Source organism: Hoplias malabaricus, chromosome 5, assembly GCF_029633855.1.
Source record: "Hoplias malabaricus isolate fHopMal1 chromosome 5, fHopMal1.hap1, whole genome shotgun sequence".
NCBI classification, from domain to species: domain Eukaryota; kingdom Metazoa; phylum Chordata; class Actinopteri; order Characiformes; family Erythrinidae; genus Hoplias; species Hoplias malabaricus.
The window spans coordinates 17326156-17351873 of record NC_089804.1 but is presented as its reverse complement, the minus strand read 5'-3'; the positions used below and the strand labels follow the sequence as shown (position 1 = coordinate 17351873).

Below are 25718 nucleotides of genomic sequence, written 5' to 3'. Positions count from 1 at the left end.
ATTAAACTTCAGCCACATTCAAACAACAGTCGTTTTTCATCTCAAACATACTGTTCCATCTTTAAAAATTAGGAGATCCTAAACATAAACAACCCAGAGAGAACTGCGTTTCCCCACAATTGTAGGCGTCACCTTTAAATCCACAATTGCATCTATTTGACTGTCAACAACATCCCATGTGAAACTCAAAGCCCTGGTTGTCACGTGTGTGAGGATTTATATATATAAAAAGTATAAAACTCTTTTATGACAGTGATTAAATATTTCATATTGCAGACTCACCTCTTATTCGCTATCTATCCCTGCAGTTCATTTGCACCCTACAATTTGTATACATCAGTTAAACATTTGTTGTTTTCTTTTCAAACTCTGCCTTTGGTTACGTCTCAATAATTATTTCATGCAGGCATTTTGAAAATTCTTATTTAAGATAGAGTTTAATAGTGGTTTTTTCTTATTATCTTTTCTCACTGAAGAGGGTGTCTAAGAGTTTAAGAAGTTTAATGTAATGAGTAAAGACTGGAGACATATGACAATGACCATACCGTTTAATGTATTTCTCATTATTGCATCCAACAATAACAAGTCACAAAGTAATTTTAAAGAAAGTATGGCTGTTCTTATGAATTACTTAAGATTGATCTGTTTTGGCTTCCATTAGTCATGAAGTCCACTAGGAATCAGTCTTCTGTGGCCTTGACAGGCCCTGACTTTTGAATGATGGAATTTTATTTTTATTGAAATGACGATAGTGATGACATATTTCTGTTGTAACAGATCTATATATGTTTTGCATTGAGAGCTTTTATGATAATACCAATTTTCTGTACGTTTTCTTGGTGCATCAGACATGCACACAGCAGCCATATATAGATTATTTCTCTGTTTTTTTTTTGCATGCCATGCCATGCAGCGCCTGCAACATCCTTCCTTCTGTACTCACCCGTGTGATTTAGGGCATGTGTAAATACAATGCACTGAACTTCCCTTTCTATGTGAGAGTGTACGGATGTGTGGTTGATTGTGTGTGGGAGGTGAATTCGTATCTGTGTGTAATGTTTCATTGCTCCTTATTTGCATGTGCAGAGGCAGTGTAAACTTCAGGAGACACAGCTGAAGTGCACCAAAGCACGTAATGACTACCTGCTCAATTTGGAGGCAGCCAACGCTTCCATGAACAGATATTACCTGCATGATCTTTCTGCCATCTTTGATGTGAGTATCTTAGGCCCTGTCTCCAAGGTGGAGATTTTTAAAATCTTTGACTCTTTGCTATTAATATTTATTGCATTAAATGTTACATCCACCAAGCATGTAGTTTCTTAATTGCAGTTTAGTTTGCTTGGCAACCATGGGCCATGGAAGCCCACTCTTCACAAATTACAACCCATCATTATATTTTCTTGTATATTTGTCAAATAATTGTGAACCTACTCCTGCCCCACATATCATAACAAAGTGGTTTTTAAGGAAGACACCTTCTTTATTCCCGTAGTCCATCCCAGGGCCAAATATATACATTACCACTATGATAATGCTGATTAGTGTTTGCACAGGGTCTGCAATGTTATGAGAGTGCTCATATGTTTGACTTTCTACTAGTTAAAAATGATAAACATACTTACGGATATTTAAACTGACATGTGAATTTTGTAAGACACAGAAGTAACATATTTTAAGTTGTATGATGTAGTTCTACAATAAATCTTTATATAATTTGAAGTCAGTTAAAGTGAATATTAATGGAGGCGCTATCTGCCAAGTTGGTCAAGCCAAGCTCTAGCTATTTAGGAGAAAAATGACAACCCCTCAACCCAAAATAACTTTTATGCCTAATAAAGTTTCGGATCATGTTCTTCATATACACGCTGGCATTTTAGCCCCAGAAACAAATATAAATATGAAAGTGAAAGCACATCAGTGTTTAATAGATAATAATTTTAATCGTTCTTGTTATGTTAGCATGAAGTCTTTGAAATATTCTCAGGCAATATGGTTTTAGTACTGTTCATTTTATAATACTTTACAACAGCTTTGATCATGGAGCGTCAAATCATATCACTAAAACAATCCATGTAATAAAATATAAACTCTTGTGATTGGGTTTGGAAGATTTATTTATATTATTTATGTTTTTACAGTGCAGTGATTTAGGCTTCCACCAGTCCCTGTCCCAAGTGCTCCAGATTTACCTTTCCAGACGTCTGCAGGCCCATCAAAACCTAGGCTGTGGGCTGCAGCTGCTAGCTGCTGCTCAGTCTGGCCTGGACCAGAACCAGGACAGGGACGCTTTGATGCAGGCTCATGAGACCACCTTCTGCCTGCCACTCCGCTTTCAGTACCAACCTCATGAGGGAGATCAGGTACCACCTTACACTGTGAAATAGCTGTTAAATAACAGGAGCACACTATATACATACAATACATAGTATTTAAGTCAGCTGCTTTTTATTTAATTGTGTCCCATGTATTTAATTAAGATATATCTTTATTTCTGAATGGTAAATGTCCAGGCTCCAGTCCATTCAACTATAGGCAAAGGCACAATCTAATATTCTGTTGACTATATTTAGCCAAAGCTGGACTGCCCTATAAGCCCACTACACATGCTGCGTAGGGCCCTGCAAAGGGAGAATTAAGCTGTGCCCAAAACTGTGCCCTATTCACTATTTAATGGACTATTTTGTGGTTCCGCCATTGTCCAAGTGTCCAAAAACATAGTGAACAATGTTCAGTGCACTCGAACACTCCCACAATGCACTGCAAAAAGTAAGGTACAACCCATGTACATTAGCAGATATCAGATTTCCCATAACCCACTGCACTGTTTGGTGAAAACCCACATGATGTAGTGTTCAAAATCAGTCACTACCCTCCTGAATTCAATTCCCTATAATAGTTCACTCTATAGTGAATAATATAGATAATAGTGAATAGGGAACCAATACGGACATGGGGCTTGCATATCACCAGTATATGAAGCAAAACTAAATGTCAGGATATGAAAAGTGGGGATAAAAGTCTCCACGAGTCTGAGTGCGGGAACAGCAGCCAGGTAAACCTGTGACTTTTCTCCTCAGGGTTGGATTGTTAATAAATTTGCAGGTGGCATGCACTGCGCAGCTGCCCTTCACAACCAGGAAAGACTTGCGCCACAGTATCATGAACCAAACATTGAAGCCCAAAAGTGAAAAGTGAACATATACTGATGTGTTTATACTATCTTGTACTTGTTTAAACTTCCCTAAACACCAGTACACTCTAAAATCCCTTACTATTCCATTCCACGTTAAAAAAAATCACATGGTGTCTTCAGAGTGCTAAATTGAGTTCTTCGAAGTTTCAGTTCCACCTTAAATGCTGCCATGATATTCATACAATCATACTGAAATAACGGAATATCTGACATTTTGTTACACCTTAAACAGTGAAGCAGATACAGGGGCCTGGACAAAACTACTGCATCATTTAAGGTGGCACAAAGTTTCAAGCTGGACAATAAACAGCTACTTTTTCCTCTATTCCACCTTAAGTGCTGCAGCTGTTTATTTATATATTGTTTGTTAACACCTCAGTTTTATCTGAATATGGCTGCTTATTCTTAAGCCAAAAAAGGAGGGAGAATACTAATGGAGAGTCATGTGCAACTGTCAAAACAAAGTCACATTTTGGTCACAGAGTTCAGGTTGGAGGGCCCATTATCAAAATGTTGCTTAGGACCCCAGGAAAGGCTCTGTAGTTTGCTATATATTTTTTCTGATACTGAGAGTGAAGTGTGTACTTGAGTGGTGGCGTTCTCTAAAATCTACAGTTTACTCTATAGACTATCATGCATTTTGATAAATATAGACAACATGGACTTTGTTTTTGGAAAAGCACTGTTAGTTAACAGTCTGCCACTGCATCAACAAAGTCTACACCTGCATCAAGAAATGCTGCCTGAAAAAGTATTACATGAGGAGAAACCATATATTATTCCTACGTAGTAAATCTTTTGCGTTCTCTAGGCCCAAGGTCATCCCAGATGGTCCAAAAAATGGCGGAAACACATGTTCTGGTCATATATGTCCACATTTTATTTTGGAAAAACACCACATTCTCTGTATCAAAAAAAAGGGACCACACAGATTTTAATCTTGAAAAGTGCTAAAGCTAACATATGTCATACTTTTGGGCTTCAGCAGTGCCTATGGCATGGGTGACTTGCATTTGTGTGAAGGTACCGTTGATGTGGAGGGATTTTCGAGAGACATTCGCTGTCATCAGGTGAAGTCCTGCAAAATTTATGTGAGCAAGATAGTGCAAGGCCTTATTCTGCACATGTAACTCAACATGCTTCTATCCCACCTTTTTTGTGGGTGTTATAGGCATCCATTTTAAATGTCTGTATATTTGCAAAATACTGTCTTATACTATATTTAACTGGTCAGTAAAAACTTTGGAAATCTTTGGAAACCACTGTCAGTTCACATATGCATGCAGAATATAGTGAATAGTATACTGAATCTGTGGATGTGGTTGTAAGCAAGGGTGTTGTTTGTTTGTTTGTTTGTTTGAATGCGTTGGTGTGTGAGTTTATTCAGCATATCCTGTTATGTGCAGGTTTGTGAGGTGAGTGCAGACTATGAGATGAAGAGTGAGCTTGAGACTCGCTTCCATCAACTGCAGACCAGACTCTCCTCGCAAGAGAATGAAGAGGTATATTTATAAATCACACATTCCACATGAAGCACATCAAGTTTAACATACAACGTTCAAAACGTTTGGGACCAATGTGCTCAACAGTATGGGGGTTATTAAAGATATGTACGAGGTGTGTCAAATATGTTCTCTGTATTTGTATGGAGTAAAACGCATGTAAAATGCATATTTTTATTTTTCTATGTAGATTTAGCGGATCTACATTAAATCGGGCAATTAGCTTTTAGCAATCAGCTTACAAAAAAGAATATAAATTCTGCATCTTAGATTTAATATGAAAGAAACTCAAAATACTTCCTACTAAATAAGAAAAGGTGGATGTGGATGATGAATAGCAAAAAAGCTTTATGTCATCAAGAATGAACTTATAATCAAAACTAAAATAAAATTGCAATATAAACCTGTGTGTATTGTTCAGTAAAAAAAAAAAACAAAAAAAAAAAAAAACCTGGTATTAATCCATGTAATGTTCCTCACACCTCTCCACAGTCCAGTAAATTGCTGGAAGTCACTCAGTCTGCTCTTTCTGACTGCATAAGTGAAGACATCTTTGGACCAACCCCTGAGCTCACAAACAGCCAATCAGTGGAGAATATTAGTGACATTTCATCCAGTAAAACCAATCAAGCAAAGCGCCGATCCAATCTGCAAGAGACAGAGGAGTCCTACTTCTTGGTAAACAAATTAATTAACACAAGTGTTCCATATGTTTCAAAAACATCTTGAGTTCAATATCTGCATTTAAATTATTCTGTTTTCTGTTTCAGAGAGTTAGAGACAACCTCATTAATGGCTTAGCAATGTCAAAACGAGAGGCAAAACACAACCTGCTTAAAGTTGCCATACAGAAAGGTAAAATCAGCATACATGTCATTAGAGCTTTAGATTCCTTTGATAAATAACTGTGTGATCACAGCCAGACAAGAAAAGCAAACTAAACTGAACCTTCAGAAATCATAAAATATTTCTTTGTCAATGAATCAGTCTAGGGGTGGGCAATGTAACAATATTCATTGATGAGGTAAACAGTCTGAGTATGGCCCAGTAGGCTTTTCTAAGCGTGTCATAGATATTGTAAGTACCGGTGTTTTTTTTTTTCAAAGCAAAGTTGGATTTTGTGCATCACAGTATATATAACACTGCATATTATATATGTCTGTATTTATTGGTGTGTGTGTGTGTGTGTGTGTTTATTATTATTATTTGTTCTTTATCCTCAGTGATAGGTAATTTATTTTCCTGTGTCTGTGTTCTGTCATTATCTAGCTGAGACTGTAGATAGCCACCATCACAGGTAAGTAAATACAAACTACATTTTTCATTTACTGATGCAGATTAAATAGAAGCTTGTTTTTTTTGTACATTTTTTTTGTACATTTTCTGTGGTCTACATCTTGGCCCTATCACCTGGAGATCTGATGCGACAGCTCTGGGCAGTTTACATTCTCCTCCAGTGCATTAAGTTGTTCAATGGCATTGGGCTAATTAAATATATAATATAATATATAATATAATATATTATTATATTTGAAAAGAAGCAGTGGGCTGGCCTAACGTGTCTTCGAGGAAGCACACATTTGCCCTCCACCCTCCCGAGGCTTGTGTCAAATTTGGTCAAGAACTGGGGAGAAACAATAAAAAATGTAAAAATAAAACTTTATAAAAAATGGAAGGTAGTTGATCCTAATAATGGGAATGTATTTGTTGGCAGCACAAAACCTTCATTTTCCTGTTTGTTTAAAGAAGCAGTCAGTCAATTTCTCCACTGATTATTTTCTATATTATATTTATGTAAGAACATGATGGCGCTGTTAATCAAGGTTGGAGAGTGGTGGGTGTGGGACACCACACTTCACCGTTGAGCCTTCCGGAGGTGTTGTGGGCTTAATTCAGCAAAGCACTGACTAGGGGATTTTACCTGATGAAACCTGTGAAGAGCTATTGATGCAGTGGATGTTTTGGGCGTTCGTGGGCTGGGCCCAACGAGAAACTTTTGATGTTAAACTGTTGATGTTGATGATTATGGCTTACAGCCCAAACGTCATTATCTCAGAAAATTAGAATATTATATTAGACCAATTAAAAAAATACTTTTCCCTACAGAAATGTTGGCCTACTGAAAAGTATGTAAAGTATATGCACTCAATACTTTGTCAGGGTTCCTATTTGCATGAAATGCTGCATCAATGCTGTTTGGCATGGAAGCGATCAGCCTGTGGCACTGCTGAGGTGTTATGGAAGCCCAGATTGCTTTGATAGTGGCCTTCAGCTTGTCTGCATTGTTGGGTCTGGTGTTTCTCATCTTCTTCTTGACAATAGGTCAGGAGAGTTCCTTAGCCAGTCAAGCTCAGTGATACTGTGGTTATTAAATCAGGTATTGGTACTTTTGGCAGTGTGGACAGGTGCCAAGTCCTGCTGGAAAATGAAATCCACGTTATCATAAAGCAAAGAGGGAAGCATGAAGTGCTCTAAAATGTCCTGGTTGTTGCGCTGACTTTGGACTTGATATAACACAGTGGACCAACATCAGCAGATGACATGGCTCCCCAAACCACTACTGAGTGTGGAAACTTCATATTAGACTCAAGAAGCCTGGATTGTGTGCCTCTCTACTCTTCCTCCAGACTCTGGGACCTTGATTTTCAAATGAAATGCAAAATTTACTTCCATCTAAAGACAAGACCTTGGACCACTGAGCAACAGTCCTTTTTCTCCTTGGCCCAAGTAAGACGCTTCTGGCGTTGTCTCTGGGTCATGAGTGGCTTGACACAGTGGCCCATGTCCTGGATACATCTGTGTGTGGTGGCTTTTGAAGCACAGACTCCAGCAGCAGTCCACTCTCCTCTGTTGCTTGTGCACCTTTTTCTACCACACATTTTCCATCCACACAGCAGTCACACAGCTCCAGGGACCTGGAGGTTGTGGGTTCGATTCCCGCTCCGGGTGACTGTCTGTGAGGAGTTTGGTGTGTTCTCCCCGTGTCCGCGTGGGTTTCCTCCGGGTGCTCCAGTTTCCTCCCACAGTCCAAAAACACACGTTGGTAGGTGGATTGGCGACTCCAAAGTGTCCGTGGGTGTGAGTGTGTGAGTGAATGTGTGACTGTGTGTGTTGCCCTGTGAAGGACTGGCGCCCCCTCCAGGGTGTATTCCTACCTTGTGCCCAATGATTCCAGGTAGGCTCTGGACCCACCGCGACCCTGAACTGGATAAGCGGTTACAGATAATGAATGAATGCTTGAATACAGCAGTAGGGTGTCAGTGACTGCCTTCTGGACATCTGTCAGGTCAGCAGTCTTCCCCATGATTGTGTGGCCTACTGAACCAGACTAAGGGACCATTTTAAAGTCTTAGGAAACCTTTACATGTGTTTTGTGTTGATTATTCTAATTTTCTGAGAAAAGGACTTTCGGGTTTTCATTGGCTGTAAGCCATACTCTTCCACATTAAAAGAAATAAACGCTTGAAATAGATCACAGTTTGGAATGAATCTATATAGTATGAGTTTCACATTTTTTTTATTGAATTACTGAAATAAATGAAGTTTTTGATGATATTCAAATTTATTGTATATAAAAATTATTTACAATATTTTAGTGATAAAAACATCTGACTGCTTATTTAAGTAAGAGCATTTATTTAGGTCTTGTTCAGTTATCCAGTGAAAATGGTCAGACATGACGGACGCCTTTTAATAATTTAATAAGAATACTTTCACTGTACTTTCTAATCCTTTGAGTGTTAATCACAGTTACATTTCTGGTGTCAGGATGCGCTCCAGGAGGTCCGTTCGTCAGAGGAAGAATCAGTACGCTACTCATATCAGCCAGAAGCCCTTCTCTGGGGACATGCTGTCTTATATCCAGGTATTTTATTTCCAACCCACCCCCCTCTATTGTAAAACAGTAGAGATTATAATATACAATATTGCTGTAACCCTCAGCTTCTTTTCTGCAGGCGTCTGGACAGCCCATTCCTCTGGTGGTGGAGAGCTGCATCAGATACATTAACCTTAATGGTAATCCATTTCTTACACAGTCCAAAACTGCAAAGTGCACTCATTGGTCTCCTTCTAGTTTTTCAAAGATCCACAAAGCCGCTTAATATTTTAATTCTTGGTTGGTTCCAATAAATTTGGTTTGGTTTTCTGCTTTTGTACCATTTAAATTGATGTGGAAATCACAATAAGTCAGAAACACCACCCTACATTTTTCTTCCTAGAAATATTTCTAGAGATATATTAATTTAATTCACCCCACTCTAGTGCAAATCAAGACGACGTTCACAATTGTAATGAAAAAAATACATTAATCATTCATTCATTCAATGCCTGTAAGCCCTTATCCGGTTCAGGGTCGCAGTGGGTCTGGAGCCAATCACTGGGCGCGAGGCAGGAACACAAACCTTTTATTGAGTCACCAGTCCACCTACCAACGTGTTTTTTTGGACCGTGGGAGGAAACTGGGAGAACATGCCAAACTCCTCACAGACAGTCACCCAGTACGGGACATGCACGCACAACTTCCACTACCTGCTGCGCCACTGTGCCGCCCTATGAAAAAACTAATTTTGCAAAATATTGACTTATCTTTGCTGTTTCAGATTAATTAAGGTGCAAAAATCTCCAAAATTGGGAGATGGGAGAACTGCATTACCAAAAGTGATATAAAACTAAACTTGAGTCACAAATGAGTTTTGGGGTAAATCAAACAGTAATTAATAACGTTCCGAAAAGTTAAACTTCAGCCATGCTCAAACAACAGTCGTTTTTCTTCTCAAATATACTGTAAACAAACTGTCTCCTCACAATAGTAGAAGTCCCTTTTAAGCTTGTTAGCATCCCCATGTCGTGTTGTTTATATGCTACATGTACCATGTGTAAAATAGGCAGTCAGCACAATGGTTCAACCTTTCCACTTTGAACTTCACTATTCCAAAGATACCCTCCAATGAGCAGATTCAGACTGCAGGTGAGCTGTGGAAGGGCAAGTGGTGATAGAAGCAAGCGACTAATTGCATAGTCATAGATCTGAACAAACTGAATGGCAAAATGTATTTATTTATTTTTTGTTACACTTATATAGTGGCTTTGAAGATATATCCAAGGATGCTTTAGAGAAGCCAACAGCCAATTCACGTAACCTCCATGTTTTTGGACTGTGAGAGAAAACTGGAGACCCCAGAGTAGAGACACGTAGACACAGGGAGAACATGGAATCTTCACCCAGCCAAAATCCCAGCGCTGGGAGGTGAACATAAACGTCACAGTGACGCCCAATAGAGAGTAGACCACATACTAAACCACATTTAAGGCGTTAAGAGGTTTTACTGGAAACAACTTCTAAATCTGTATTTCTGATGAACAGATACTAAGAGGTTTAATCATACTTCTTGATCAGTAACCAGTAAACAGCAAACAGATTGATCACACAAAGTACTATATTTCACTATATAATCCAAATTTGAATTTACACTTACTAGCTTCAAACATTGCAAGCCATAGATGAGAGAATAAGATTTACCAAAGCTGTTCTTAGAATAGTTTATTGAACTTTCAAAACACAAAGACATTTTTGTAAACCACTTTGAGTTACTTTCACTGTGAGTAAGATTCACTGGAATCTATATGTGGTCAGGAAGGAGTGAAACCTCCCACACCACTTACCAAATTGCTCATCATGAGCAACTGCTTGTGTACACCTGCTATTCCAACATTTCTTCTTCTTAAATGTAAGGTATTAATAGGTAGGTTTTTTGTTTTTTTTTGCAACAGTAATAGCTTCTACTGCTCTAAGAAAACGTCCCACTAGATTTGGAACATACCTGTCAGAGTTTGATGCCAGTCAGCCAAATAAGTGTTAGTAAGGTCAGGTACTGACATTGGATGATTACTTTTGGATCACAATCACCACTCCTTTTATTGAATTGTGCTGTATCAATTCATTGAACAGTTCCACTGCTCCACAGTCTAATGATGGGTGTATATATATCCCTCTAGCCAACACTTGGCATTGGGAATGGTGACCTTAGAGGCATGTTAAGGGAAACTGACTATAGAAATACAATGAAATTCTCTGAACAGTTAATTACATAAAAACCATGTGACTCTTCCTCTGTTTGTAAGGTCTGCACCATGAGGGTATCTTCCGTGTCCCGGGCTCACAGCTGGAGATCAATCAGCTGAGAGATGCCTTTGAAAAAGGTACAACTGTGCACCTCACTTAGATTTGTGTATTTGCATGTGCTCCTCCACTGCTGTGGTTCAATAGAAATGGGGGCATTAATCTCTGTATGTGCTTTTCGATTGTGTGTGTAGGAGATGACCCTCTGGCAGAGGAAGCATGTGACATGGATACAGTTGCGTGCGTGCTGAAGCTCTATTTCCGTGGAATGGAAAACCCTCTGTTTCCTAAGCACAGCTATGAGCAGCTGATGGAATGTGGACGTAAGACAATTGCAACATGATTTTCTCAGCTTCTTTATCCATTCAGAAAAAGTGTTAAGGCTAAGTAAACATTACATGATGGAAATAAACTCCTGGAATGTGGTCATCAGGACAAATGTCTGAAATAATCACAGCATAGGCATCCAGGACAAACTGTCCAGTCTAGATTTGGTTAGTTGCCATGAATCTAATACAACATTACATTTGACCCTCTCTCTTTTCCTAGGAATAGAAGATGAGACAGAGAAAGCAGCGCAGTTAAAAACAGTCATCCTTTCCTACCCTCCCCCTATTATTATTGTGATGAGATACCTCTTTGCATTCCTGCACCAGTGAGTAATCAACTGTCTCTCTGGTCATACTCAAATGGTGCTAGACACATATCTAGGCTATCCACAGCTCTGAGTGTGCAAGGAACAAATGAATTAATTTAATTTATGGTAAAATACTGGCTGTGGTGTTTACTAGAATTTCACCATAAAATATAGGGTTGATATTGCAGTATGCTTTTTTGTCAATCGTAAATGTTATATTCATGAATTCACATATGTATTATACTGTATGTAACATGTACATACCGTGACATGTAGGTAGTGTTACAAATGCAATAAAGAACACTGAGATATAGCCATATATAGAATAAGCATCCTTTATACAGAGCATAAAAGGTGTGAACAGGAGCATGGAAAATGGCAGTATTTGGGCTTGGGCAAGATTTAGTGGTGGTAATCTCCCCTGATCAACACACTTCTCGCACCACACACCAATAACCTACACAAACAGGCAGACGAACGCAAAAGATAATCCACCTAAATCAACCCAAACATTAAAAGGCCTGAACAAAAAGAAAAACTCAGAAAAAGCCCTGAAAATCACAAAAAATGTGGAGCTGATAGGCATGCTGGGAACTCCCCCAATGAGTCCCAGCTCCTCCCACTCCTTCTTAGACCATTAATGGTTTTTATATTTAACAGTGACAAAAAGTATATCTCACAAAAAATAAATGCAAAAATTAGTGGGTTTTATATATATATATATATATGTGTGTGTGTGTGTGTGTGTGTATGTATGTATGTGTGTGTGAACATTGCAGAATATTTCCCTTATAAATACAGTGCAAGATATTTATCATTGGAATAATATATATGTTCCAGTACAGATATATCGAGAGAGAGAGATAAATGTTTTTAGATTATATACTTAGGTATTTACAGTATTTCACAGAATCTGTATTCAAACTGTTTAGAGTACAGAATATTACTGTCATGATTTGGTTGTTTTTTTATCGTATTATTTATGGGCTTTTTAAAAAATGTGTATTTGTGTGTGTGTGTGTGTGTGTGTGTGTGTAGTGTCTCCCAATACAGTGATGAGAACATGATGCAGCCCTACAACCTGGCAGTGTGTTTTGGACCCAGTCTGATCAGAGGACCTGAGGATGCAGATGCTGTCACACTGCAGCAGATCAACGCCCTGGTGAAATCTATCATAATCTACCATGAAAGCATCTTCCCAAGCCAAAGCGAACTCAAGGGACCAGTCTATGAGATGTGCATGACACTAGAACAAGAGGATATGTAAGAACCCCACCCACAGGCTTTTATGGGCCACTTTATCAGGAATATCTGCTTTGTAGCTCAGTCTTGATGATGTACACAGAACAGATTTACGTGGGCTATTCTTTTATATATTTACCAGTGGTCTGACCACAGAATATGGCCGTTAGCATTTTTATATATATATATATATATAAATTATAGGTACATACAAAATAATTTGTGTGCATATATTTGAAAACACAGTGAGCCAGCTGCAGAGGAAGTAGAAGTGGAATCAGATGCCTCACCAAACAAAGAAGCCAGAGAGGGTAAGCAGCCTCTTTTTCATATTTGAAAGAGGGTTGTATTTAAACTGGAAGTGTTTTTGTGAAGGAGGATTGTGTGGCTAAACTGTTTTGAAAGAAAATTCATGAGTGTTCTTTTTTTATGCAAAATTATGAATTTTGTATGAAATGAGTATTACAGGTGAACTACCCAAGTACAATTAAAATATATTCTTTTGATACAATCGTTCAATAAAATTGCAGGTTACTTGTCACTGAAGCAATCTCAGTTTTAAAAAGAAGTGTTCAGTGGTATCTTTCTTATTTGTTGTGTCTGCGATGACTTCAGAGCTGGAGGCAGTGGCCTTGTTCGACTACACGGCGCGTTCATCTTCTGAGCTGTCCTTCAAACAGGGTCGACGTCTCGTACTTCACAGCAAAGCATCCTGTGATTGGTGGAGAGGGGAAGTAAATGGCACCAAGGGTCTTATCCCAGATAAATACATCAGTGTAGCCAGGTGAGTCCTTTAATTCCCCCCTTAGGCTCATTTGAAGAGTTCTCTTGTCGAGGATACATATAAAGGTTTAGCGTAACTAAGAACCCATGATTGGGCATTATGCATTCAATCTCCGCACTTTAGTTCATACAGTACAATGCAAAAGAGATCACTTTTAATTTTTCAGGACATACAGCACTGTGCAAAGGTTTTAAGTACCAGAGAATATGAGATTTAAAAGCTATTTATCTGGGCAGTAAGTGTTTATTTGCTAAAAAAACTAACAAACACACAAAAAATAACGCCCAACATTAGAATAAAACCATCATTATTCCAGTAAATGTGATATTCTGTGTGTGAATGAGTTGGTTTAACCTTTTCCAAATTTCTCCTCGTGGTAGTCCATATTATTTGAGGTTATCATCCAATACATAGTTTTAGCGGTTAATAAAAATTATTTTAAATAATGCGTGCTGTTGATTTAACAAATTCATGAAATCATGGAGAATCTGAACAAAACATTGTTATTCAAACTCACTCACACCTACTACTTTTCTAGAAAAAAGATCTATTTCTTATTTGTTTTATATTATATTTATTTTGGTATTTATTGTGATTATATGTAACTTTATACATGCACCATGCTTACTGAGACGGCATTAGTTTAAATATTTATAATTATCTTAGGTGACTAAGACTTCTGTATATAAATTAAGTGTAAGATAATCCACTTGCATGATGGAGGAGTAAGTCCAATGAAACTACATAAGGTCTTAATAGAATGCCTAAAATTTTATCTTTAAGAAATGGCAGAAAATCAAGCTTCAGTATTGCTTCAGAAATGAAAAAAAAATCACTCCATGGTGTGGGTTTGAAAGGGTGTGTGTCTGTAAACAAGCCTTCACTGAGAAAAGGAAATAGACACAAAATGAAAAGCAAGCAAGGAAGTCACTAATGTTCTAAAGAAATGGTGGCCTGGCCACCCCAGAATTTCAAACTCAGTTTCACAGAATGTGTTACATGGTAATGATTGAGAGTGTTTTCCCAGTGTCTTAGTGGTTTCCTCCAGGTGCTGTGGTTTCCTCCCACAGTCCAAAAACACATGTTGGTAGGTGGATTGATTATGCAAAATTATCCACAGGTGTGAGTGTGTGAGTGACAGGGTGAGTCCTCTGTGGGTGTGATGCCTTCGTTTCCTGTTCAGTGTGTGTTCCTGCCTTTGACACTACTATTCTTGGAAGGTTACTGACACACCATGACTTTGATCAGGATGAAGAACTCACAAAGATGAATGAAGGAAGGAATCAGATTATTTTATTTGGTTTATTACAAAGTATGAAAGTATTGTTTTTTTTATTGGACAAAAATACAGAAATAATTCACACTTAAGATGGCTGCTGTTACTAAACATTTTAAACAATATTACTTTTGTTCGTTTGTATACATAAGGCCATGCTATAACATCAACAACCACATATGCAAGTCTGTTTGAGATGGTCTAAATGTTTGTTCCTCTTCATCCTTCAGTGCGGAGTGGGGGCAGGACCACAAAGTGGCTGAAAAAACTGGTAGTGGAGGAAGTCAGACAGAGGAACAGGCTGCTGAACAACCCCAAATGCGGTAACTGACCTCAGCTAATGAAGCTGTTTTTGCTTTTTTTTTTTTTCGCTTATGGTATAATTATAACCGCTGTGCTGCCCATTCTGAGACACCAAAGTCTGATTGTATCAGAATGGTGTTTTCACATATAACCACAATTAAATCATTGGATTAATTAAAAATTAAACTAAATTTTTGCCCTGAGGATTGTAAAACCCTCCAGAACTGGCCAGTGGAGACCTGGAACTGCATTCTCTGGAGTAGCAGAGCTCCACCCATTACCTTTGGGACTGGATGGAGAGGTGTTTGTGATTCATAGCTAATCACCCAACATCAATGTTTTCAGTGCTGACCGCTAATCCAATCTGTCTATCCAAAGTAAAGCATTAGTTAGTCAGTGTGACATGGATATAGTCTGAATTATTAAAGATAATGAAAAGGAATTACAGAAATACTGTCTCAGTTCACCATAACACCCACAGGAATCTGGAACTGAAATGTTTTCGAGTTACTTGCGTAACAAAGCAGACATGGAACTGCAAGGAAGTTCAACAAATATAAAATATTGCATTACCTTATTCTTCTCTGTTCATTTTTCTAGGGTCAAGGTGTTTAGTGAAAAGCCTGGTGCTGGAACCAATCCAGCTACTGGGGGGAAGATCAGCTTACAGATACCCACAGGACAACCGCTGTGGTCATCCACTTCTCCAGGGGCTTTACGTAGATCATTAGAGTATGTAGCCAAAATACACTACTAAAGGAGCTATCTTCTGATACAAAGATTGAAAGTTTTGTTCTATAGGTTTCCTACATATACATATTCTCTCAATTGTTGGAATGACATAAACTCAGAGTTTGAATCATTGCTTGTCTTTCAAACAGCCCCCAGAAGAGAAGATCTGCAGTAGATGGTGAAGCTGGCGAAGATGTCAACATACAAGTGGACAAGGTTAGAAAATGTCATTATTGCTCCATCTTCAAAATGTCATTTACTTTAAAAATGACTTAGATTTGAGCAGCATAGGTGCAAAAGTTGTCAGTAGTCATATTCATAATATTACCTTCCTCATACTCCTAATGGCCTTTTCACAATAATCACAGATTTTTCGCACATAAAAAACGGATGCGATTTGTAACGCGGTGGAACCTTCACACCTTGTTTTTGGTCTCAGTGCTCTACAATCACGGGAATACGCTGGAAGAGTACGAATACATGAATTAATAGAGTAGACGGCATCTAACTCCAAACTGAACGGATATAGTTTGTGTCCATCTGTATTTTATTGTGTTATTACTGCACAAATAAATAATTAATTCTTCTAAAGGATCATTCTGTAAACTGTTAAAATCAATGCTGGGCTGTGCTCTGAAAGTAATCTATACATTCTTATAAAGCTCAATTTGTCCAATTTTAGGTCTGTAGCTTAATGCACTTATAAACAGTTTGGTAAAACTGGGCTTAATTTTGATATATGAACAGGGAACAAAGATCATATTTTCAGACTTTTGAATTGCCTCCATTATTACCTAAACCTCTTCTTAAAAAATTAAGGTAAATTATGCTTTCCCTGATATAAGTCTTTTAACATTAGACTATTGCTAACCAACATTCAAAGATGATTCCATCCATCAAAGATGAGTTTATATAGAATATTTCAGTCATAGCTCAGACATTCAGATTTCAGACCTCAGTCTCTCAATTAAAAAAAAAATGAAATATATAATTTCAATAAAATAATGTTGTATGCCTTGCAGGAAGTATGTCGTCAGATGGGCACTGTCTTAAATGAACTCGCCTTGCGCCGAGAGCAGTCCCTCACTGAAGCCTCTGCTTTATCTGTGTCACCCCCACAAAACCCTCAGAGGAGAGGGAACACAGTCCAGAAAGGAAGGCACTTTTAAAGTGCAGCAGCAGACGGACGAGAAACGGAGAAGGAGACTTAAAGTGGACGCACACTGAGAATGAGGGGAAGTAAGATGCAAACAGCAAGTCTGTTTAGCAGCAATCAACAAAAGAGAACTTAACACAAACTGTAGTGTGATCTGTATTTGTGACAATTCTGTGATTCAGTTCCTCACAGTGTTAACTCCAAAACATACTTCATAGATACGATTATAACCGTGAGGAAGTTTTCAAATACCTTTCTATGATCATATTACATAGTGTACCTGTGACACATCTGCATTTATGACTCCCATTAACAAACCTACTGTGACTTTAAACCTAATGATTCTGTTCTGTTATGAGCTCATGTCATAATTTATTTTCTAAAGATATTTATTCCCCAAATCATGCACAATTTATTTAGGTTGTAACATATTGTTTGGTGTTTTGCAATAAAATAATTCAGCACATGAGCCTGTCAGCATCTTCCCTTGGTTTAATGGTAGTTACACTTTGTTATACTGTTTTAGGTCCCCAAAGTGTTTTAAATTCTGTGAGATTGTAGAAAACATGCCTCAACCACCACAAATGTGCAGCATCCATTTGGATGATGCAAGAGCAATAAAACTGCACCAGTACACTCACAACACATCAGTTGTTGGGTAGAGAGGAGTTGAAAGGGACTGATTTAGCCAGTTTATTTGAAGATGGGAATGATTAGAGACCCGAAGTGACCACAGTGGCAGATTTTGCTGGACATCAGGGTCACACCCTTATACTCTTTTTTGAGGAAATGCCCAGGGATCTGGATATAACCTTCAAGAATCAGGACCTCGGTTTTGCATCTCAGAAAAGGTATTTACTGGCAATGGCATTTTGGCATATTTCCATTTTCCATCCCCAGACAACAGAGCACATGAGCTCAGGGTGAGAGCTTGGGTTTTTCTCTTTTGTCTCAAGGCCCCTCTGAAGAACCTACCTGAGAACAGAAGGCATTATAAACACTGGCCATAAGTTCCTGGCAACACCACAGTGAAGTGTGTACCAGGTCAGATAAAACTTATTTGGCCTAGCTCTCTTTGAGGGAGTAGGATGGAACTCAATCTTTCCTATTGCTCTGCATAACTTTTGCCAACCCAAGAGTTGTAAGCTGGTGTCTGTCAGCTTACATCAAAGTACTGTGAACAGTTGCTCTCCTGCAAGTGTTTTGAACTGGTCTAGGATGATGCAGTTTGAAAAAAATATTTTGGAGCTTCATGTGCTATGTGCATATAGTGATTTTCAGTTTCCTTTGCTTAAATAAACGTAGGTTACAGAGAATTTGAATGGAAAATGTGGTTAAATAAAGTTTTCTCAGCTTTACTTGAGTGATTTTCTGTAAGTGGCTTCCTGTAATGTGGCCACCCCTAGAGCAGGGGTATCAAACCAGATCCAAGGAGGGTCGTGTGGGTGCAGCCACGCAGAGGCCACACCTCATTCCACCTGTTTTTAATCATTGGATCTAATCAATAGATCTTGACTTTCAGTAGTGTGGGGCTTTTGCGTGGTTGAAAAGAACACCTGCACCCACATGGCCCTCCATGGATTTGGTTTGACACCCCTGCCCTAGAGGAAGACAACACGCTGAAAATCAGCCTTCAGACTGATCAGCTGGTTATATAATATGATTAAAAAAATACTGAGACAGCAACTCAAAGGTGCACTTTCCCAGTTTTTGACAGCAGATGTCGCACTAGCCTCAGAGCCAAACAAACTAATTCAAATTCAAATGACGCCATTTCCTCCTGCACACTGTACACCAAGAGGGGGGCGGGTTCTTTAGGAAGAACCTGTCAATCATTTTTGCCTCAGCCACTCTGATCAGAGCTTTTTAAGTTCAGCCCCCAATGTTTTCATAGGTTCGATTAGAACCTGAGGTGTAGATGTTCTCAACCCATGTCAGTTTGAAGGGGAAAAGTGCATTTTGATTATCGTGGTGCTTGTTTCTGTCTTAAAAGTCTTTTATGTTAATGTGTCTGGTTAAGTGTTAAAAATTCTGTTAATGTGAGCAGTAAGAGGAGTTTAACAAAGCACATTACAGCACTTATACCAACATGCTTTTCATAAAGAGAACTCCTGTTACACCCCTATTAACGGGCTCCAGGTCTAGGGAGGTAGAAAGGAGCAGAAAAAAGAACAGGAGAAAAAAAAAGCAAAAAAAAAAAAACGTTGGGCTGGTGAGGCAGTGTCCAAATAATAACAGTAGTTTACAACAAATGCATTGATCTTTCATAACTATAATGTTTAATTATATGATAATTGCTAAATGTAAAATTTCAAAGTGCATACAACAAAACACAGTGCTATAAAACTAGATCCACTCAAAACACAGTGGCCAAACAAAGGCATGAGCCCCAAAAGGACCAGTAAGCTGTTGTGGCTGGTTGGGATTGGCTGGAGCTGAAAGGTCATCACAAGGACATGGAGGGAACACACAAAACTCCTCATATACAGTCACCTGGAGTGGGAATTGTACCCACAACCTCAAGGTCCTCTTGCCAACATATTTTAAAAAGAGCTATTTGTAAGTTTTTTTTTTTTTAATTACTATTATTTTTTTTATTGTAAATATGGTTGAATGTAAGTGCTTTAAATTCACTTCTACAGAAGGCAGGTTTATTTCCAAGTCATTTCTTTACCAAGTGTGTCCTCAACACATTTGATTTCTGCTTGAGTCCACCTCTCAAGGTGGGATAATTATAATCCTGTTATCAAAACTATTCAAGGTTTCTGCTAGACGTATAGAAAAAATCCAATTGTAGCATTTAATCCTGAGTAAAGATTGGTTTGGATTGTTTTAATCTTGTCAGATACAGAATGACAGGTCAATGAAGAATGACAGTCCACACTACCTACAGAGGCTGTATTCGGAATGTCATACTACATACTACTCGCGTACTGAATTTGGTTAAAAGTAGCATGTAGTATGCGGCATGTGACCAACTGAAAATTTGCAGTACACTTATAGTGCTTTTCCATCTTATGGTTCTGGCTCTACACGTCAGGACTCCACTCGACACGCTTAAAGCTTGACGCTTTTCTACTGGCAGGTCTTCCTCATGAAATGGAGCTAGTGATGTCGCAAAACCGCACGTCTCTAACAAGAATCACTGGTTTGGAAAACCACTTCAATGGCAGCATTAAAATTATGCACTGTTTACTATTTGTGTGTTGTTTTTGTTTTTTTGGACTGAACACAGCTCCACACCCCAGTTCTCACAGAGCTGATTTACATGTTGCATGTTCAGCTTTCACTAGAAATATGTGTCGGCCATTGGCTGAAGGTACATATAAACGTCTTCAAAACACCTTGAGGTAAAGTTATGAGCTGCTGTTGTAAGTCTGATAAAAATAAATATGAAAACTGCTGTAACTTAAGAGATTTTACAAGCGGCAAGTTTGTGCTGGATTTCAATGAGCTCTGCATTTAGTGGTGATTGACATGTCTCTCTGGCCAATCAGTGCTCTGTACGGTTTACACATCACCGTTTAGTACCTACTTCCCACGGTTAGAACCCGGAATGAGCTGGGACTGAAAACCTACCCGGTTTCAGGGAGCAGGTACCAGATTTGGCCAGTGGGAAAGCAAAAGAGCCATGACGAGTCAAGTAGAGTCATGTAGGTTCCATGCACTGGAAAAGTGGCATAAAGGTGCCCAGATGATGTACTAATCCGCTCAGATTTTGCAGTGTACAGCGGAGCTATCTTCGTGGTGTACTGCACCCCATCATGCACTGTGGACTCACCAACTCAGGGGAATCAAGGATCGCGATTATCACATATGATAGCTATGGTTAATACTCTGAGTGTGTGTGTTGCTCAGCATGTTGCAAGACTTCTTTTTTTTAAAATCACATTTATTTGAATAGCACTTTTTACAACTGATGTTGTCACAAAGCAGCTTCACAGAATTCTGGTAAGACGGAGTTTTGACATTAAATGTGAAAATGTAAAGAATGTAAAAGTGTAAAAATCCCCAGGTGAGCAAGCCAAGGGTGACAAAACCTTTGGAGGAACCAAGGCTAACATCGGGTGACCTACAGTGCCTTGCGAAAGTATTCGGCCCCCTTGAACTTTTCAACCTTTTGCCACATTTCAGGCTTCAAACATAAAGATATAAAATTTAAAATTTTTTGTGAAGAATCAAAAGCAAGTGGGACACAATCGTGAAGTGGAATGAAATTTATTGGAAGTGTCAAACTTTTTTAACAAATAAAAAACTTTAAAGTGTGGCGTGCAATATTATTTGGCCCCTTTACTTTCAGTGCAGCAAACTCACTCCAGAAGTTCAATGAGGATCTCTGAATGATCCAGTGTTGTCCCAAATGACGGATGATGATAAATAGAATCCACCTGTGTGTAATCAAGTCTCTGTATAAATGCACCTGCTCTGTGATAGTCTCAGGGTTCTGTTCAAAGCGCAGAGAGCATCATGAAGACACACCAGGCAGGTCCAAGATACTGTTGTGGAGAAGTTTAAAGCTGGATTTGGATAGAAAAAGATTTCCCAAGCTTTAAACATCCCAAGGAGCACTGTGCAAGCAATCATATTGAAATGGAAGGAGTATCAGACCACTGCAAATCTATCAAGACCCGGCCGCCCCTCTAAACTTTTATCTCGAACAAGGAGAAGACTGATCAAAGATGCAGCCAAGAGGCCCATGATCACTCTGGATGAACTGCAGAGATCTACAGCTGAGGTGGGAGAGTCTGTCCATAGGACAACAGTCAGTCGTACACTGCCCAAATCTGGCCTTTATGGAAGAGTGGCAAGAAGAAAGCCATTTCTCAAAGATATCCATAAGTCTCGTTTAAAGTTTGCCACAAGCCGACACACCAAACATGTGGAAGAAGGTGCTCTGGTCAGATGAAACCAAAATTGAACTGTTTGGCCACAATGCAAAACGATATGAGCAACACAACTCATCACCCTGAACACACCATCCCCACTGTCAAATATTTTGGTGGCAGCATTATGGTTTGGGCCTGCTTTTCATCAGCAGGGACAGGGAAGATGGTCAAAATTGGTGGGAAGATGGATGGAACCAAATACAGGACCATTCTGGAAGAAAACCTGTTGGAGTCTGCAAGAGACCTGAGACTGGGATGGAGATTTATCTTCCAACAAGACAATGATCCAAATAAACATATCCAGGTGTTGGAATGGCCAAATCAAAGTTCAGACCTGAATCCAATCGAGAATCTGTAGAAAGAGCTGAAGACTGCTGTTCACAAACCCTCTCCATCCAACCTCACTGAGCTCGAGCTGTTTTGCAAGGAAGAATGGGCAACAATTTCAGTCTCTGGATGTGCAAAACTGATTGAGACATACTCCAAGTGACTTGCGGAGTATGTGGAGTTACAAAGTATTAATGCAAGGGGGCTGAATAATATTGCATGCCCCACTTTTCAGTTTTTTTATTTGTAAAATTTTGACATATCCAATAAATTTCATTCCATTTCATGATTGTATCCCACTTGTTTCTTCACAAAAAGTTAATTTTATATCTTTATATTTGAAGCCTGAAATGTGGCAAAAGGTTAAAAAGTTCAAGGGGGGCAAATACTTTCACACTTTCTGCACTTTATCCTCCTCTGATCAAGTTACTGGTAATAATAGTTAGGAGTCTGTGAAAACTTCAGGGGCAGGTCAAAGGCATTTGGTGGTAGCCGGAGCATGGGCAGCTGGTCTGAAGCGTGGAGCAGGAGCTCGACAGTCATCCATCAGTGTCCAGCCGGATAGGTGGGTGGTCATTTACTGGGAAAAAAGTAAAGGGATGGAATTAGTTTTGAACTGTTTGGTGTTTGTAAAGCAGAAAATGTGAACATTTCCAGAGTGTGGCTAATGACTCCGGCAGATCTGACTATGACAGTTTAAAGGTAGAGAACCAGAAGGGGACACAGATGCGTGAGCATCCTGAAACACTGGCATCCCTCCACTCCACCGTCAACAAACCTGAGTGATCGCGAGAAGTGGAGCATCTCAGTTTACTACAATTCCCTGTGTCCATGGACCCCCTGGATCTGCCGCCTTTATCTATTGGGGATTATTAATTACCAAAATCTAAACTAAACAAATGAGTTTTTAGCCTAGATTTGAAGACTGTGACTGTGTCTGAGTCCCGAACATTCTCTGGAAGATCATTCCAGGGTTGGGGGGTTTTATAAGAAAAGGCTCTTCCCCCAGCTGAGGCCTTCTGAATTCTGAGAACTATAAAAAATCCTGTACTCTGTGATCTGAGTAAACGTGGAGGCTCATAATAAGAAATAGTATCTTGAAGGTATTCAGGAACAAGCCCATGTAGAGATTTATATGTTAATAACAGAATTTTGTAATTGATGCAGAATTTAACAGGCAGCCAATGAAGTGATGATAAAACTGGACTGATATTTTCAAATTGTCTACTTTTAGTGAGGACCCTGGCTGCAGCATTTTGAACTAGTTGAAGTTTACTTGAATTTCTGCCTGTGCATCCTGACAGTAGTGCGTTACAATAGTCAAGACTTGAGGTAATAAAGGTGTGTACTAATGTTTCCTGCAGGGATAAGGCATTTCTAATCTTAGCAATATTGCGAAGATGTAAAAAAGCTGTCCTAGTGATACTGCATATGTGCTGATCAAATGATAAATCCAGGTCAATTATGACAGCAAGATTTTTTGCTGCTGACCCAGGTTTAACTGGAAAGTCAGCAAGATTTAAAATGAAATCTGATCATTTATTTCTTGCCGCCTTTGGACCCAAAAGCAGGACATCTGTTTTGTTGCTGTTTAGAAGGAGGAAGTTACGCAACATCCAGCCTTTCACGTCTTTTACACAGTCCTCTATTTTCCTTAATCTTTGTTTGTCATCGGGCTTGGCTGAAATATACAATTGCATGTCATCTGTGTAACAGTGAAAGTTAATGTCATGGTTTCTTATAACTGTGCCTAGCGGTAACATGTACAGGGGTTGGACGGAGAAACTGAAACACCTGTCATTTTAGTGTGGGAGGTTTCATGGCTAAATTGGACCAGCGTGGTGTCCAATCTTCATTAATTGCACATTGCACCAGTAAGAGCACGGTGTGAAAGTTCAATTAGCAGAGTAAGAGCACAGTTTTGATCAAAATGTTGCAATGCACACAACATTATGGGTAAGTAAATAAGTAAGTAAAATTTTGTTTATAGAACACATTTAAAACCAAAGTGCTTCACAATAAACAAAAGAAAAATTTCCACCTTCTAACCACCAGCATCACAGAAAAACATACAGTGACACAGAAAGACATACATTAACACAGCTCCTAATCCACAGATCCACAGCTGCAAAATGCCAGACGATAAAAGTGTGTTTTAAGCTTGGATTTAAAGTGACATACCAGAGTTCAAAAGAGGACAAATTGTTGGTGCACGTCTTGCTGGCGCATCTGTGACCAAGACAGCAAGTCTTTGTGATGTATCAAGAGCCACGGTATCCAGGGTAATGTCAGCATACCACCAAGAAGGATGAAACACATCCAACAGGATTAACTGTGGACGCAAGAGGAAGCTGTCTGAAAGGGATGTTCGGGTGCTGACCCGGATTGTATCCAAAAAACATAAAACCACGGCTGCCCAAATCACGGCAGAATTAAATGTGCACCTCAGCTCTTCTGTTTCCACCAGAACTGTCCGTCAGGGGCTCCACAGGGTCAATATACACGGCCGGGCTGCTATAGCCAAACCTTTGGTCACTCATGCCAACGCCAAACGTCGGTTTCAATGGTGCAAAAGGAGCGCAAATCTTGGGCAGTGGACAATGTGAAACATGTATTGTTCTCTGATGAGTCCACCTTTACTGTTTTCCCCACATCCGAGAGAGTTACGATGTGGAGAAGCCCCAAAGAAGCATACCACCCAGACTGTTGCATGCCCAGAGTGAAGCATGGTGGTGAACCAGTGATGGTTTGGGCTGCCATAATATGGCATTCCCTTGGCCCAATACTTGTGCTAGATGGGCGTGTCACTGCCAAGGACTACTGAACCATTCTGGAGGACCATGTGCTTCCAATGGTTCAAACATTGTATCCTGAAGGCGGTGCCATGTACCAGGAAGACAATGCACCAATACACACAGCAAGACTGGTGAAAGATTGGTTTGATGAACATGAACATCTCCCATGGCCTGCACAGTCACCAGATCTAAATATTATTGAGCCACTTTAGGGTGTTTTGGAGGAGTGAGTTAGGAAACGTTTTCCTCCACCAGTAATGACCTGGCCACTATCCTGCAAGAAAAATGGCTTAAAATCCTTCTGACCACTGTGCAGGACTTGCATATGTCATTTCCAAGACGAACTGACACTGAATTGGCCGCAAAAGGAGGCCCTACACTATATTAATAAATGATTGTGGTCTAAAACCAGGTGTTTCAGTTTCATTGTCCAACCCCTGTGTAATGTAAAATAAATAATAATGGTCCAAAAATAGAGCCTTGCGGTATTCCAAACCTTACTTTAGAATAATTTGAAGATAAATCGCCACCACCATCCCAACTCCAACAACAACCACCACCACCACCATCCCAACTCCAACAACAACCAACACCATCCCAACTCCAACAACAACCACCACCAACACCATCCCAACTCCAACAACCACCACCACCAACACCATCCCAACTCCAACAACAACCACCACCAACACCATCCCAACTCCAACAACCACCACCACCAACACCATCCCAACTCCAACAACAACCACCACCACCACCAC

The 25718-nt window shown here is 39.3% G+C and overlaps 1 protein-coding gene across 1 annotated transcript in view; it reads left to right on the top strand.

Annotated features, from left to right (window-relative positions):
* Positions 1-17653, top strand: part of arhgap4a (Rho GTPase activating protein 4a) — a 32544-nt gene extending 14891 nt beyond the window's left edge. The window contains exons 7-24 of the mRNA XM_066672501.1: positions 1087-1215; positions 2142-2363; positions 4603-4698; positions 5191-5376; positions 5469-5553; positions 5968-5995; positions 8467-8563; positions 8655-8715; positions 10822-10899; positions 11014-11142; positions 11369-11474; positions 12495-12719; positions 12945-13009; positions 13314-13482; positions 14989-15081; positions 15662-15793; positions 15943-16009; positions 16816-17653. Of these exons, the coding sequence (XP_066528598.1) occupies positions 1087-1215; positions 2142-2363; positions 4603-4698; positions 5191-5376; positions 5469-5553; positions 5968-5995; positions 8467-8563; positions 8655-8715; positions 10822-10899; positions 11014-11142; positions 11369-11474; positions 12495-12719; positions 12945-13009; positions 13314-13482; positions 14989-15081; positions 15662-15793; positions 15943-16009; positions 16816-16962 (2115 nt within the window). The 3' untranslated portion in view covers positions 16963-17653. The remainder of the gene's footprint in view (positions 1-1086; positions 1216-2141; positions 2364-4602; positions 4699-5190; positions 5377-5468; positions 5554-5967; positions 5996-8466; positions 8564-8654; positions 8716-10821; positions 10900-11013; positions 11143-11368; positions 11475-12494; positions 12720-12944; positions 13010-13313; positions 13483-14988; positions 15082-15661; positions 15794-15942; positions 16010-16815) is intronic.
* The last annotated feature ends 8065 nt before the right edge of the window (positions 17654-25718 follow it).